This window comes from Triturus cristatus, chromosome 5_1 (assembly GCF_964204655.1).
Source record: "Triturus cristatus chromosome 5_1, aTriCri1.1, whole genome shotgun sequence".
Lineage (NCBI taxonomy): Eukaryota > Metazoa > Chordata > Amphibia > Caudata > Salamandridae > Triturus > Triturus cristatus.
This window is the reverse complement of record NC_140587.1, coordinates 842,016,266-842,030,358: the sequence shown is the minus strand read 5'-3', so window position 1 is coordinate 842,030,358 and position 14,093 is coordinate 842,016,266. Positions and strand designations below refer to the sequence as shown.

At 43.4% G+C, this 14,093-nt stretch overlaps 1 protein-coding gene across 1 annotated transcript; it reads right to left on the bottom strand.

The window, feature by feature from the left end:
- Window positions 1-7,106: 7,106 nt before the first annotated feature.
- LOC146831540 (syncytin-2-like) lies at window positions 7,107-9,258 on the bottom strand. The gene is made up of 2 exons (XM_085603936.1): window positions 9,072-9,258; window positions 7,107-7,828 (listed from the first exon to the last, which is right to left on the bottom strand). Exons 1-2 carry the CDS (start codon window positions 9,256-9,258, stop codon window positions 7,107-7,109), a joined length of 909 nt encoding a protein of 302 aa, XP_085460062.1.
- Window positions 9,259-14,093: the final 4,835 nt, after the last annotated feature.

The window sequence follows — 14,093 nt, the reverse complement described above, 5'->3', positions numbered from 1 at the left end:
CTTTGAGCCGCTCGAGTCCCAGGGGAAAATGCCCTGGCCCATGAGGTCAACGCATTGTGCGTATTCTCGATGGGTCTAGTAGCTCCTGTGCTAGACCCCTCAGAGTTTATAAATGACTAGTTATGAGAATCACAATAAACTAATAAATGTTACACTGTCGATTGATGAAGTGCACATTAGATCAAGATCAAATGCTGCCAATGAGATAGCTAGCTACGCAGCAGCTACTACATAAATGCACTAGCAGCAAAACTAACAGAAGCAGTAACATAAATTGAAAGCACTCTCAGATATTCAGTGATTGGACAAAGTGGCAACGCGAAATGGAAAAATGAGCCAAGACCACAAAAAGCACTAAATAGTCACTTGATATGTTCCTGTGCATTATGTATTAAGTATGCCGATACTTCTGCCCATACAGACTCAATGGAGAGACAAGGGCAATCTGCCAAATGTGCCAATGACACACCGAACAAATGTAGTAAGAAGAGCAACATCTTATGAACATCAAAATATAAACTGTTGCTCAATCAAGGAGAAAACAATTCAACTCGTACACAAAACATGAACATTATATCTTTTTTCTTGACTTCCTGTCCAAAGATTAAAAAAATATGAGGGCTAAGTTATGGGCCCCTTGTGTATTTTTTGGCAACATGTTTCAGCACTTACCAAGAGGCCGGTTCTACCAATTTACCATTGGTACCAGTGAGAAATTGGGTTGTTGGTTGACTGGTGTGTGAGCCTTGGTCAAGTAGCAACCACAATCCTTGTCAGGGTAAGGCACAAGCAAACCCCAAATCAACCTGTGCTCAACCCCCTGGCAGCTTGGCACAGAGCAGCCAGGCTTAACTTAGAGGCAATGTGTAAAGTACTTGTGCAACAATTCAAACAGTAATAAAGGTTTTTTTTTAAACACACAAAAAGGATCCCACACCAAGCTAGAACAATAGAGTAACAATTAATAAAAAAAACAAGACCAAAATGACAATAATCCATTAAGTAGAACCGGAGTTAATAATATTAAATAGTTTCAGTGAAAATAGCTTAAAAAATCACAAAGTGCCAGCTAGGGATATCTGGTCACGCTGGACTGGGTCAAAGTCAAACGTTCAGGCCGACTGTGATGGAGCACAGATCGGCTTCAGTCACCACGTTAGGCCTGCTGAAGTCTACCTTCTCAAATTTGTGCCAAGAGTCCCGTTCACAATGGAGAGGGCCGCGAGGTGCATAGAGAGCGTCGCTGATGGCATTGCGTGAAGAGCAAGCCAGGCATCATGGGTGGGCATTGCTGGAGCTTCCTGTTGGCGGTCCTCTGCTAGCGGTCAATGTTGAAGTGCGAAGTGGCAGCAGCCGGGGTATTTGGACAAAATATTGAGTTATAAATATAAGGATATAGAAATAATACAAAAAAATATTGTGATTTAAAAATATTGTGATGCAAAAATATAATTGTCAAGAATATCAACATTTTCAGGTAAGTAATATGGTTGTTAAGAATATCATTGTTATTTTCAATAATATAGTTTTTATAGTCTTTATAATTTTTTATAATTTTTTAATTATCTTAATTTGTTTTAGCTCATATATGAATTTTAGGTTTTATTGTTTGTATAATTGCTAATAATATTTTGAAATATAGATTCTAAGTTGCGGGATGTGCCTAACCACGTACTCCTGACTCAGGGTTGATGGGGAGGTCATATTGTGTGGATTTTATAACAGTGATGCGAGTTAGCTGTTATACGTACATATATCATAGCATACATCGTATTTATCAATATTAACATCATTGTTACAGCAATTCACCTTCAACTTCATCAGGGCCACAATCAAACATAAAATAAAATCAAACATAAGACTCTTTAAAATAATGTCTTACATAGCCAATTTGATCATGTCCACCACCAACCTAAAATACTGCAATAAACTATGTGATCGTTGTAAACATGTATTACATATTCAAAAATGACAACCCAGGGAAAACCCAAAATACAAATATGTGTAAAAAGAACAAAATACTCCACAATATTATCATTATGCAGCAAGATACCGCCAATTATTGATAAACCGCAGCGTGTGATCCCATCCACTCATGCTCAGAAAACAAATAAGACACTCACATATCTAATGTGCGTACCCAAAATCAAAATGCCTTATTCCAATGTAATCCCAATCCAACTTGTACCTCTGTTTAAAGTGAGAAGAATTGAAAAAATATTAATCTAACCAATAACCCAGTAATTGCCATGTGTACATGCTCATATAATATTTAGCGAAACATCACCTAGTCATAATAACGATAATCCAACAATTAGTGTTTCTCATACGCTAGAGGAATAAATAACTCAGTAAATCCAGTAATCAAATCATCACAAAAGCTCTTTTAATTCACAGGTTTCGCCCTGCATATCACTATTACAAATAAATTGCTTTTATATTGCTTAATAATTCGTACACGTTTGAATCATCCTTTTATCTTCCCAAGGACAAATTGATCTATATGAATGCTCTGCATGAATACCATTGGGTTATCAAGAAAGCACACATTCCCCGAAATGAATCTGCCCAAAATAAGTCTGGTGAAATATTTAAGATAGTCAAAATATCTACACATCCTAACGCCTTACTGCAGCCAATGCAGCCTTCGCTCAAGCTGTGTAATTTACTTTCATACTTTTTCAATTCCAAGATGAAGCAGATCGTGGATGCCCTTCTGCTGCCTCCTTCCGATTCCTTTGCTAGTAGTGATGCTAGGGATCACATAGGTGACCCTACCTTCTCTTAAGGGACCCTGCCTATCGAAGTTTGTTTCTATTACTATGGAAGAGTCGTCCCAGGCTCTGACTTGTTGCAAATCAGGATCTTCAGACAACCCTGCCCCCCATATTTTTGCAGCCAATAGCATGGCTACGAATCCTATTCTTAACCAGATGCTAAACCCGTCTCTACAGTCAGGGATGGTTGCTAGTTGTTGAAAGTGGGCCAACCTAATTCCACTGCTAAAGACGCCCACTGCTGATAACTCCTATGTGTATAATTTCAGACTAATGTCTTTGTTGCCAGCTTTTGCCAACATTTTGGAAAAAGTGATAAACCAGCAACTTTCTTATTTTCTAGAAACAAACAAGCTACTACAGCCTTCCCAGTCAGGATTTCGCCCAGAATTCAGCCCCCAAACCACATTGTTAGAGGTCGCTGATACTACCAACCTGGTGGTGGACCAGGGGAGTCAGGCAGCCCTGATTGTCCTGGATCTATCCACAGCAATTGACATGGTCTCACACCTGCTTTTACTACAGTGTTTGGGCAACTTTAGGTGTGGATGGCCAAACTCTGACTTGGCTGAGTTATTTTCTAACAGCTAGGCATCAAGCTGTGTGGATGGATCCTTGGTGATTTGGGGTGCCGCATGCATCAGCTTTGAGCCCTAACCATTTTTTAACCTGAATATCTTTCCTCTGGCGTCCTTAGATGAATCATTCAGTGTACAAATAGTCTTTTATGCCTATGATACCAATTACTCCTCACATAAAAATACCCCCAACGCTCTGAGCAATTTTAGGGCCTGCATTGAGGCCGGCAGTGTTCCACTGGATGTATCCCAGTAATCTTCAATATAATGCCCGCAAGATGAAATTATGCTTTTTGGGATTCCCCCACCTGGCTTGAACATTAACACCTGGCCTAAAGGGGCACCGCACACTATGGTCCCTGCTATGGTGACCCACAACCTGGGTGTATAGTTCAACAGCTATGTCACCTTTGCCTCAGAGGTGGCTAATGTTGTTGGGATTTGTTTTGCACTTTTGAAGACCAAAAATAAATGCTTTTATCTTCTTCCTACACCACAGCAGAAAACTGTAATCCAGGCATTGATTACTTCAAGGCTGGATTACTCAAATTCATTGTATTTAGGTCTACCAGGTTACCTTGTAAAAAGACTGCAGTCGATGCAGAATGCAATGGTGCGCCTTCTCTTAAAGCTGCCTAGAATGACTCACATACAGCTCTATTTGAAAGAGCTTCACTGGCTCCATATTAAAGAGTGGGTGAGGTGTAAAGGTCTGATCATGACACACAAAGCCTTTTACCACTCGGCCCCTCATTATGTTTCTAAAAGGATAATTTCCTACTTTCCATCTAGATCCCTTCGCCCTTCTCGCTGTCTTTTAGTGGTTATCCCCACATTTTGAAAGGAAATATGGTGTGGCAGCTCCTACTCTTATCTGGCCAAAAAAGACAGAAATTGCCTTCCATGGCAGTTGCAAACTATGGACGATATTCTATTTTTTTTTTTAAATGCTCAAAACTTCGTTGTTTAGCTCTGCGTACTATCTTTCAGAATCTTTGTGAGATTAGTGCCTACTTTAGCGCTGGGACACTCTTGAAGTAGCTGCTGTGCTTTATACATATTCTAAGCATAAACATAAACATAGGATATAGCTGTAGTAAACACACATCTGTATACATCACATTTATATTGTATGATGGTATATGGACGATTGTATCATCCCTTTCTGAAAAGTTAACATAGTAGACACTCATCTGCATTAAAAATGCAAATGGAAATATCAATGAAGCGCCTAACATGCAAAAATGGCATGTAAGCCAAACATCAAATAAACTGCCACTTAACATCCGCACTAATAATAGAGAAAAGAAGAACGGCCTCAGTGTACTCTAATGAAGGAGCCCTGCTATTCCATTCTGCAGAATAAACGTATATCTAGATTCAACAAAATGAGTCCTTATTAAAAACGAAGTAATATATCCCTGTTAGAAATGGGGGCCGCTAGTTGGACTAGGTATGTACTTTGTCCAAGTAAAGACCCTTGCTTCAAGCCAGTTTTAGGGGTATACACACTCTAGATAACCCTTGCTCACCCCCTTGGTAGCTTGGCACGAGCAGACAGGCTTATCCCAAAGGCAATGTGTAAAGCATTTGTACTCAAAACACACGGTAATACAGTGAAAACACCACAAATGGAAATTGGACCAGTTTAGAAAAATAAGGTATCTTTATCTAAACCACACAAGACAAAAACTACAAAAATCCAACATACATATGTCAAAATAGCACTTTAAAAATGGTTACTTGCAGAAGTAGCACTTGTAGAAACAAATAGCTCCACCAGGGGCTATTACGACATAGTGACAGGCATAAATCCAAAGTACGGTGCCGACCACAAGGTGCACTACACGGGCAAGGAGTCACATAGACTCCCAAACAACATTGCCTTGGAAACAAAGTCTATGGACGATGAACGGCATCAGTGCCGAGGTAGAGGCCAGTACCCTGGTTGCCACAGGGGTGGTGAGGTGTCATGTTCACAAGGAGGCGACGTGTCGAGTCCAGGACAGGGAAGGTCAGTGGCATCGGCAGTGAGGAGTCGGTTACGTTGAGACGATGTGAAGTCGAAGAGTTTGTGAAGTCACCCTCATCTGTTATTAGTTCTGCGATAACAGAATGTAGTCACTGGTGGTGATGGTTATGGTGCGCGCGCAGGCATTGGAAAGGCCGATAACTGAAGGCATCGGTGGGCGTCAAAGGGTATCAGAGCTGTGGTGCAGGCGGTGCGTTGCATCATGCACTTCACATGTGTTCTGGGGAGAAATTTTACAGTCGCAGGGCACTGGACCAGGGCAGCTTAATATGTGGGGGTGCTTCTGCAGAATTAGGAGAAAATACACGTGTAAACAATAGAAATTGAATCAGGTTTGTTTGCACTTTATTATATTCAAACCACTTCCAACCTGAAGAGAAAAAGAGAACACTTCAAGTGCCAAATTAAAATGCTGAGTCTTAGCAAAGACACATTGGAACACTATGCACGCTAAAAATAAGACATGAGCATATAATGAAATAATTCCATGCAATAATGGAAGAAGAATAACATTCTATGAAATTTGATCACTTTAAAGCATCATGGGAGGAATATACATTTAGATAGATACAATAAGAAAATCATACATTCAGATTTATACATGAAGAGAAATGCATGGAAACAAATGCGAAAAGAAATACTATCTAAAAAGACATTTGCAAATATTCAATGTTTGAGACACAAATTCTATAATGTTCACTAACGATAGATCAGGGACAGCCCACGTGTGGCTCACGAGCACAGTAGGGCAAATCCAGCGCTTGGACGGTGGTCAGACGCTTTTATAGTGATTTAATGCAGAACAGTTAGACCGCAAGTTCATATTTTGACATTTCGTATATATCAATGGTACACAAATCCTGTCTCTATTTAGACATTGTTTTTATCAAAATTGCTTAGCATCGTTTCTCAGAATCCTTAAAAAAGCGGAACAAATAAGGAGATTGCAGGTATTATTGATACGCCAAGTAGCTGTCGTAAGTTCGATAAGGCAAGCTGGCGAAAACAATTATGATAAATTGAGAAATTAAAAGATGTGAAAATGATCTGTTGCCCCACGCTTTCCTCTTTCGTTATTAAGTTCCTATGTCCTTGTGGTTTTTGTGGGTAAGCGCAGCGCAAGCCGGGCACATCCAGGGTGGGGGGATTTTTGGGCAGCTGTTGACCAAGATGAACAGAGTCTGTTGGCACAACGAGGGAGTGGGGGCATGGGGAAGGTGCGCCTCACTGAAGACATGTCTTGTGAGAGACACTTCGGGACCTATCACAGGAAAAGCACAGCTGTGACAGTTTGGTCAACTTAACAGAGTTGCAGGTGGGGCCTATGTGAGGGGTCTCATGCTTCTAATGGGGCAAGGTGGGCCAGTTTTTCTCTATATGGTATTTCGGGACCCTGCTTCATTTCCCTCCTCTTGTTCATTTTTGAACAAATTTCTAACAGCATATTTTGCTGGTGTTTCACCTCTCTGTATGATCCAGGGGGTGTCGTTAACATAGGGGCAGCTGAGATCCCTATTTACCTGTGCTCTCAATTCTACGTACTCTCCATCCGATCCGTCAGCCAGAGTATCATAAGGAGCTATGGTGATGTCTATCTCTACTAAATTTCTACCGGGAGGAAGCGGGGGAGGGGGGCAGTAGGAACTTGGTGACCTATGTCTGCTTGTTTCTGCAGCAGGGGTACATTTGGTGTTGTTATTTCACTAAATTCTATTCGTGTTAGCCCATCTCCTGGTGCACAGTCCTCATGTATTGCCTCACTGTAAATCCCTGTATGTGTATAATTCCTTCCTCGGCAATCTTCTTTCCCAAGTTTGTCAACTCCTCAATGGCCTTTATGATAGATCCGTTTTCCTCGTCGTTTCCGGGTATGAACGTGCAGCAGGATTTTCCTATCCTGTGGCATACGCCACCATCTTTTGCAGTCAACATGTCTAGAACATAGCGGTACTCCAGAACCATTAGTTTTAAGGGGCGTAACACTTCTCTAATTGCATTTAGTCCATCCCTAGTGCTGTTGATGGCCTTCATTACCTCATAGTGTGTTACCTCGAGCCATCGGGCATTTGCTTTAGTCTGTAAAAGTGGAATGAGCCCTCCAAAGAAGAGCTGGGCATTGTTAAAGAGGCGGAATTCTTGAGGAATTTCATCATAGGGATTGTTTGCAAAGTATTGAGCTGATCGCCGGTGGAGGAAGGTGACATCGCCAATCATTGGGTGTGAATTGATATGAGAGACATTGGTGGCTGGGACGACCAGGTGCACTTCATGCAGAGTTACCAAGGAGCAGAGGCCGTTCCATTGAGGAGGTAGTTGGAGATAGAGGCTTTCTCCACAGGACCAGTAGTAGTCCATTAGAGCAGAGGTGCCGAACTGCATATCAAAATTAAAGATAGTCTTGTTGCAATCTGTGTTACGCCCAACAGGTACAGAGCCATTACCTAGGAAACAAAGAAGAGGATTTTTTAGTTGAAAAGCTTTTTTCCATTTGGAAATTGTGTCTTTATCAAAGGTATACCTTCTAGTTTCTTGTGCCCAAACCTCTTTGCACTCGGTCTCAACATCCCAATCTACATCCTGTTCATACTCTGTTACTACAAAGGGTCTACCTAAGGAAGCTGCCTTGCATGTCAGGTTGTGTGGACCGTGCCACTTGTTGTTGAAATAAATATGGGCCTGCAAAAGTAGCACAGTTCTGTACTTACAGGGGCATTGGCTCACCTTGTGTGAACTGTGGTCGTGGATTGGTATATTTGCCTGGCATACTGCAGAGGGTGATGTAAAGAGGAAATATCCAAGTGTCTGAAAAGTATACTCATAGTCCTGTATTAGTAACATGGGTGTTTCCCACCTATACAAACTCTGGTATGTCAGTCACAACCCTGTGCGTGAGATAATTATAATCCCATTCTGTGGTGTTTACAAACACAGTGTCAATTTCTGCTGATAGAAGCTGAATCTGTCCGTGTATACGGCAAAGGAACAGGTGGAGGAGACATTTGGCAGTTAGTGGCGGGAACTCTTTAGGAAAGATCAGTCTATCTGCACCTACTGCATGGGGGATATAAGAGCACAAGTAGCAGGACTCATTTGTCACTGTTTTTTCCACTGCTGTCATATCTTTGTACCACAAATTGTCTAATAGGGAGGAGTGGACCCAATGATCTGTTTTCGACTGCTCTGGACCTAGTATGGGCCCTAGACCCTTCTTTATCTCTACTAGATGTTGGAATGTCGATTACCCGGTCCTCTGCCACACTGGTTTGTGGGGGACGAGGGGCGTTATTTTGCGGGGAGCAATAGCAAATCGACGGACTCAGCGGTGACGGGAAGGGCGCTGGCAGAGTGCTTGTGGCTGTACTGTGAGATCAATGGTACCATCCCATCCTGTATTGTTGTCAACGGGTGAGTGTGGTAGAGAGATGAGGGACAAATTGAGGCTGGCATTACTGAGAGGAGAAATAAAACCCCTTACGCTGGCAGAGGCACTTGTCTGAGGAGATGTGGCACTGGATCTATTGTGAGGCAAGGGAGAAAGCAACCTGGGGCGCACAGTAGTATTTGCATATGCTGGCTTTTTAATTACAGAGGTGATCTTGGGGCATTGATAAGGCCACATCGCAAGCAGGTTGATAGTTGCCATTATCCCTCCCAAGGAAAGGAACAATATTAATATGCATGTACATAACTTAGCATGATCTATTTCTGTGCAGCGTGTTCTTCCGTTGCGGCTGAAGCCATAAATGGCAATGCGATCACGGTCTTCTTCCTCTGTGATAGTCAATGGAAACATGGTGCCTTCCTGTACTTGGTCAGCGATCAGTTCTGGGATGGCGCAGGGTTGAGGCACACATCGGTCCTGTGTATCCATGCCTTCCTTTCAGCGATAAGGACAGCTGTTGGTGAAGAGTCGATTACTTGGTACGGTCCATCATACTTGGGATCCTTCCACTTCCTAACAGTTTTCTTGACAAAGATTTGCGTTCCATGGCAGATGGGCGGGAGAGCAGGAGAGATAGGGCCCTTGTTCTTTCTGTTTGATGCCTGGGTAGAAAGGAACTGTACAGCATGTGTTAGTGCACACAAACCTTCATACAATTTTGCTTTAACAATTTCAGAAGAAGTCAATTTTGGGTCTAGTTGAGGGAACTGTCACATTTATTGAGCGACCAGTAACAAGCTGGTGGGGTGTGGGATGGTGATCGGAGCTTGGAGAATTTCTGAGTGCAAATAAGGCAATTGGTAAACAATTGAGCAATTTCTTCCCAATTGTTGCACTTATCTTGCTTATTTTACCTTCAAGCAGGCCGTTAAGGCGTTTACAAATGCCATTGCTTTGTGGGTGATATGCGGAAGTCAGTTTATGTTTGATCCCTAACATGGTTATGAGAAGGGCAAAGATATTATTTGAAAAATGGCTTCCATTGTCAGAGCGAATCGCGGCGGGCAAACCCCAGCGTGAAATGACCTCACGGAGCAGGAAGTTAGTTGCTGCTTTGGCATCGCAGTGGACACATGGTCCAGCTTCAATCCATCGTGAGAATGGGCATATTACCACAATGAGATATCGATAGTTTTGGCATCGATCAATCATGTCAACATAATCAATGTGTAGTACTTTGAAAGGGCCATCAGGTTTCAATATTGTAGATGCATCAGTTTCATGGATGTGGTGAGTAATGCTGGCAAATGAGACACTTGTTAATAAAAAGCTGCATTAGTTCCTGGGCATTGGGGATGAACTAGTCTTGTTTGTAGAGTGGTGGTCAGATTGTCTCGGGAAACATGTGTGGGAAGGTGTAACTGGTCTAGCGCTACTTGTTAGAGGGCTTGTGGCATGACTAGTTTACCTGTCATTACTTGTCTATAAATGAAATCTGAGGCATCCTGTTGTACTCCCCTCTACTTTCACAGTTCTTTTTCTTGTGGTGGGGCACTTTCCTGTATTTCTCAGAGATGTAACTGTGCAATGTGATTGTATTGCTCTGTACTGTCAATCACATATGGGAGCACATTTTTAGGAGTGTCAGTATTTGCATTGTCTTTGTCCTGCTGTGTCACTGGTGGTACATGGTGTGCAAGTAAAATGGGAGCATGCTGTCCATCAGGGGGGCACAGAGGAGGTGGTACATCAGGTGGTGGTGCAGGTGTGGGAATCTTAGCTGCTGCTTTAGCTGCCCAATCTGCCAGAGCGTTGCCTCTGTAGTCAAAGTCTTGGCCATGTGGGTGTGCAGCACATTTCACAACAGCCAGCTCAGTTGGCAGTGTCAAGGCATCTATCAGTTCTTCGAGCAACTGTCTGTGCATTACAGGTGTGCAATCTGATTTAAGAAAGCCTCGCCTTTTCCATCGTAAAATACTGGAATGTGTTGTTGTTGTGACATAAGTGGAATCAGAATTTACTGTGATGCGGGAATCTGCACCTTCTTTCGAGGCAGCGATCAGTGCGACAAGTTCTGCCGCTTGTGCTGAGTAATGTGAAGGTAGGGTTATTTGTAGGGGTGGGCGGAATTTGCTAAATTAACTTTCGCAAATTATCGTGAAAATGTTTAAAATTATCGCAAACAAGCGGAAATATCGCGAAAATGCGGAAGTTTTTTTCCCGCATGTTCGCGAGATTTTCTGCATGGTTGCGGGTCGCCAACTTACCCATGTGGTTGCTTGCGGGCGCGGCCATCTTGTTTTGAGTTGTCTCGCGGTGCATGATCGTGAGAAGAAAGACGTGATCGCGCAACGCATGACGTCACTGCGGGTGCGAACTGTCGCGAGACAGCGCAAATGGCTAAAAACAATACAACATCTCATGGAGAACGCGACCGGATCAAGAAAACTTGTCGGCGAACGCAGGGATTCAGGTAAGGCGATCGCGCGCGCGCACGCGAGAATGGATTATTTTACAGCACGAGCAAGAAACAAATTATCGCCAAGCTGCGGAAACTGGAAATTTTGACATTTTCGCGCTCTCCGCGGAACGCGAAAATGTCAAATTATCGCAATTTCCGCGAACGGAACGACATTTTCGCCCAGGCCTAGTTATTTGCTGCACAATGTCTAGGAAAGCAGAGGAGTTATTTTGTTGCAGCTCCTGTATGCCGGATCCCTGTTTCCTGATCGATGGTGGAGGAACCATCAACAAAGTACACTGTACTCTCTGGCAATGGGTCCTCCTTTGCTGTCCCTGACTCATCTGGACAGTATGTGGCACAGTCATGGGGATCATTAGCTGTGCTGGCAATGGGTTGAGCAAAACACGTGGCAGGATTTACTATGTGGCACTTAACAACTTTCAGATATGGTAATGACAAGATGACTTCGTAACCTGATACTCTTTGTGTAGTCAAAGTAGTTTTGGCCTTCTGTATTATTGCAAAAACAGCATGCTCTGTGTACAGTGTTAACGGGGAACCCATGACTATGGGGGTGCATTTTTCAATGGCAAATGCAGCGGCAGTCAATGCTTGCTCACATGGATAATGCCCTTTCATTACTGAGTCTAACATGCCGCTGAAGTAGGCGATGGGCTTGTGGCCCATAGAGTATTTAGGAGTGAGGACAGCATTTTTAGCTTGACCATGACAGTGAGTGAAAAGGGAGAATTCTTTCATGTAGTCGGGGATCCTAACACTGGTGCATTTGTAATTTACTCTTTCAAGTGCATGAAGGCTGTTGTCATCTCAGGTGTCCAATCTATTTTGTTATGTCTGTCTTTGGCCATTTTAACAACTTTTAACCGTGATGGTGGAAAAATCAAAGACCCATTGTCGGACATCATTCACTAAGACTAGGAATTTCTACATGTCTTTGACTGTCTGAGATTGTGGTGTACCCTGTATAGCTTGTATTCTGTCTTGGGGGACTCTTCTTCCTGACGCTGAGAGCAACCGTCCACGGTATTGCACTTCTTCTTGACAGTATTGAAACTTCTTTTTGTCTACCTTATAGCCTCTTTGTGCTAGTGTCGTGAGCAGAGCAATTGTATCCTGCCGGCACTGTTGCTCAGTTGGGTTACAGAGCAGTATGTCATCGACATATTGCAGCAAGGTACCGGCACATTGGAAATTGGATAGATCATCTTTGACAACTCTGTTGAAGACACTGGGGGACTCGCAATAGCCTTGAGGCAGTCTTCGGTATGTTAACTTCATACTTTTGAATGAAAACGCGAAGAGATACTGACTCTCGGGGTGCAATGGGACACTAAAAAAGGCGTGTTTGAGGTCTATGACAGAGAAGTAGTGAGCATCTTGGGGAATGTTGGTAAGTATTACTTAGGGGTCTGGGACAATGGGAAACTCCGGAATTACAATGTTGTTAATGGAGCAAAGATCATGTACTAGACACCATTCATTCCTATTGGCTTTGCGAATGGGACAAAGGCATGTGTTGCAACATGATGTGCAGGGATAGATGACCCCCTGATCGAGCAGTGCTTGAATGGTAGGGGCAATTCGCTCCTCCGCTTCCTTGGACAGGGGGTACTGGCGCAATCTTGGTAGCATGGCGCCTGGTTTCAGTGTCACTCTGAATGGTGCAGCTGATTGAATGAGGCCTACGTTATTTGGAGCTTTTGTCCACAGATTGTCAGGTACCTGAGCTATGTCTGAGTCTCGTATGTTGTCAACTGGAGCGGCTGGAGTTGGGGAGTTGGTATTCTTATTTCTACTGTGACTGAGAGGGGGACTGGATTCATGTAGACAATTTCTGTTTTCAAGTATTCTTCAGGATCGCCAGGGTTGAACATCTGAAATGTTTCTCAGCAAGTGTCCTGGCTCAATAAAAATGACACAGGCCAAGTGTGGGCGTAGTCGTCAATTGCTAGGAATGCCCCATATGTGGATGCAATTTCAAGAGCATGTATGTCTAACATCATATTTCTGCCTGGTACCGGGGAATTCTGGGACTGTGGGTGAAAGAGAAACTCTTTTGGGAGATGGACAGTGCGGCCGTGCAGTTCTGGTGTGTTAGCAACAATGATATGTACCGCAGTGGAGAATGCTTGTTCATCCACTGGGCGGGCTCTTATTTGATCCTTCATGAAGGAATCCACAGTGAGAGCCATCATCCTTGCCAAAGGTATACCGGGGATGGAGCAAACCATTGTTCCTTTCTCATCAAAATCGATGGTCATACTTAATTTAGTCATAAAGTCACGGCCCAAGAGATTCACTGGGGACCGGGGTGAGAAGAGCAGATGCTTCTCCACGCATCTGCCTCCTATTTGTACTGGTACTGGCTTGGTGAAGGGGACCCTTTCTATTGCCCAGGAAAATCATGTGTGTCCGCTATCTGATTGGAAATTGGCAGTGCTCCACCTGTGATACAGGAATTAGTCACACCTGTGTCAATCAGAAAACTGTAGGTCTTGTTATTGATCGTGACATACACAATGGGATCCTCTCTGACATTAGTTATGCACAACAAGACAGGACACACAAGAGTTGTCTGTGGGCTGTCCTTCCCGGAATACCCTCCAGCCTGGTACTGCTGGATGGTGCCCTGCATAAATGGATTGGTAGGGGTCAGTACTGTGCCTCCCTGAGGTGTGAATGCTTGTGTTGGGGGCATCATTTGGTACACAGGTGTCTGTGGTTGTTGTACTTGCCCTGGTGTCAGTGGCTGTTGTACTTGCTGTTGAATCTGTGGGGTCGGTATTTGCATTTTTGTCATGGTAGGGGCTTGCAGTTGCAATTGTTGCTGCATGGGCTG

Bases quoted from the DNA above. Each gene is read 5' to 3' on its own strand.
- LOC146831540 (XM_085603936.1), bottom strand. From the start codon at position 9,258: ATGGATACACAGGACCGATGTGTGCCTCAACCCTGCGCCATCCCAGAA. The intron at 7,829-9,071 runs GTACATGCATAT...TTTGTTTCCTAG, and splicing joins AATAGATCATGCTAAGTTAT to GTAATGGCTCTGTACCTGTT.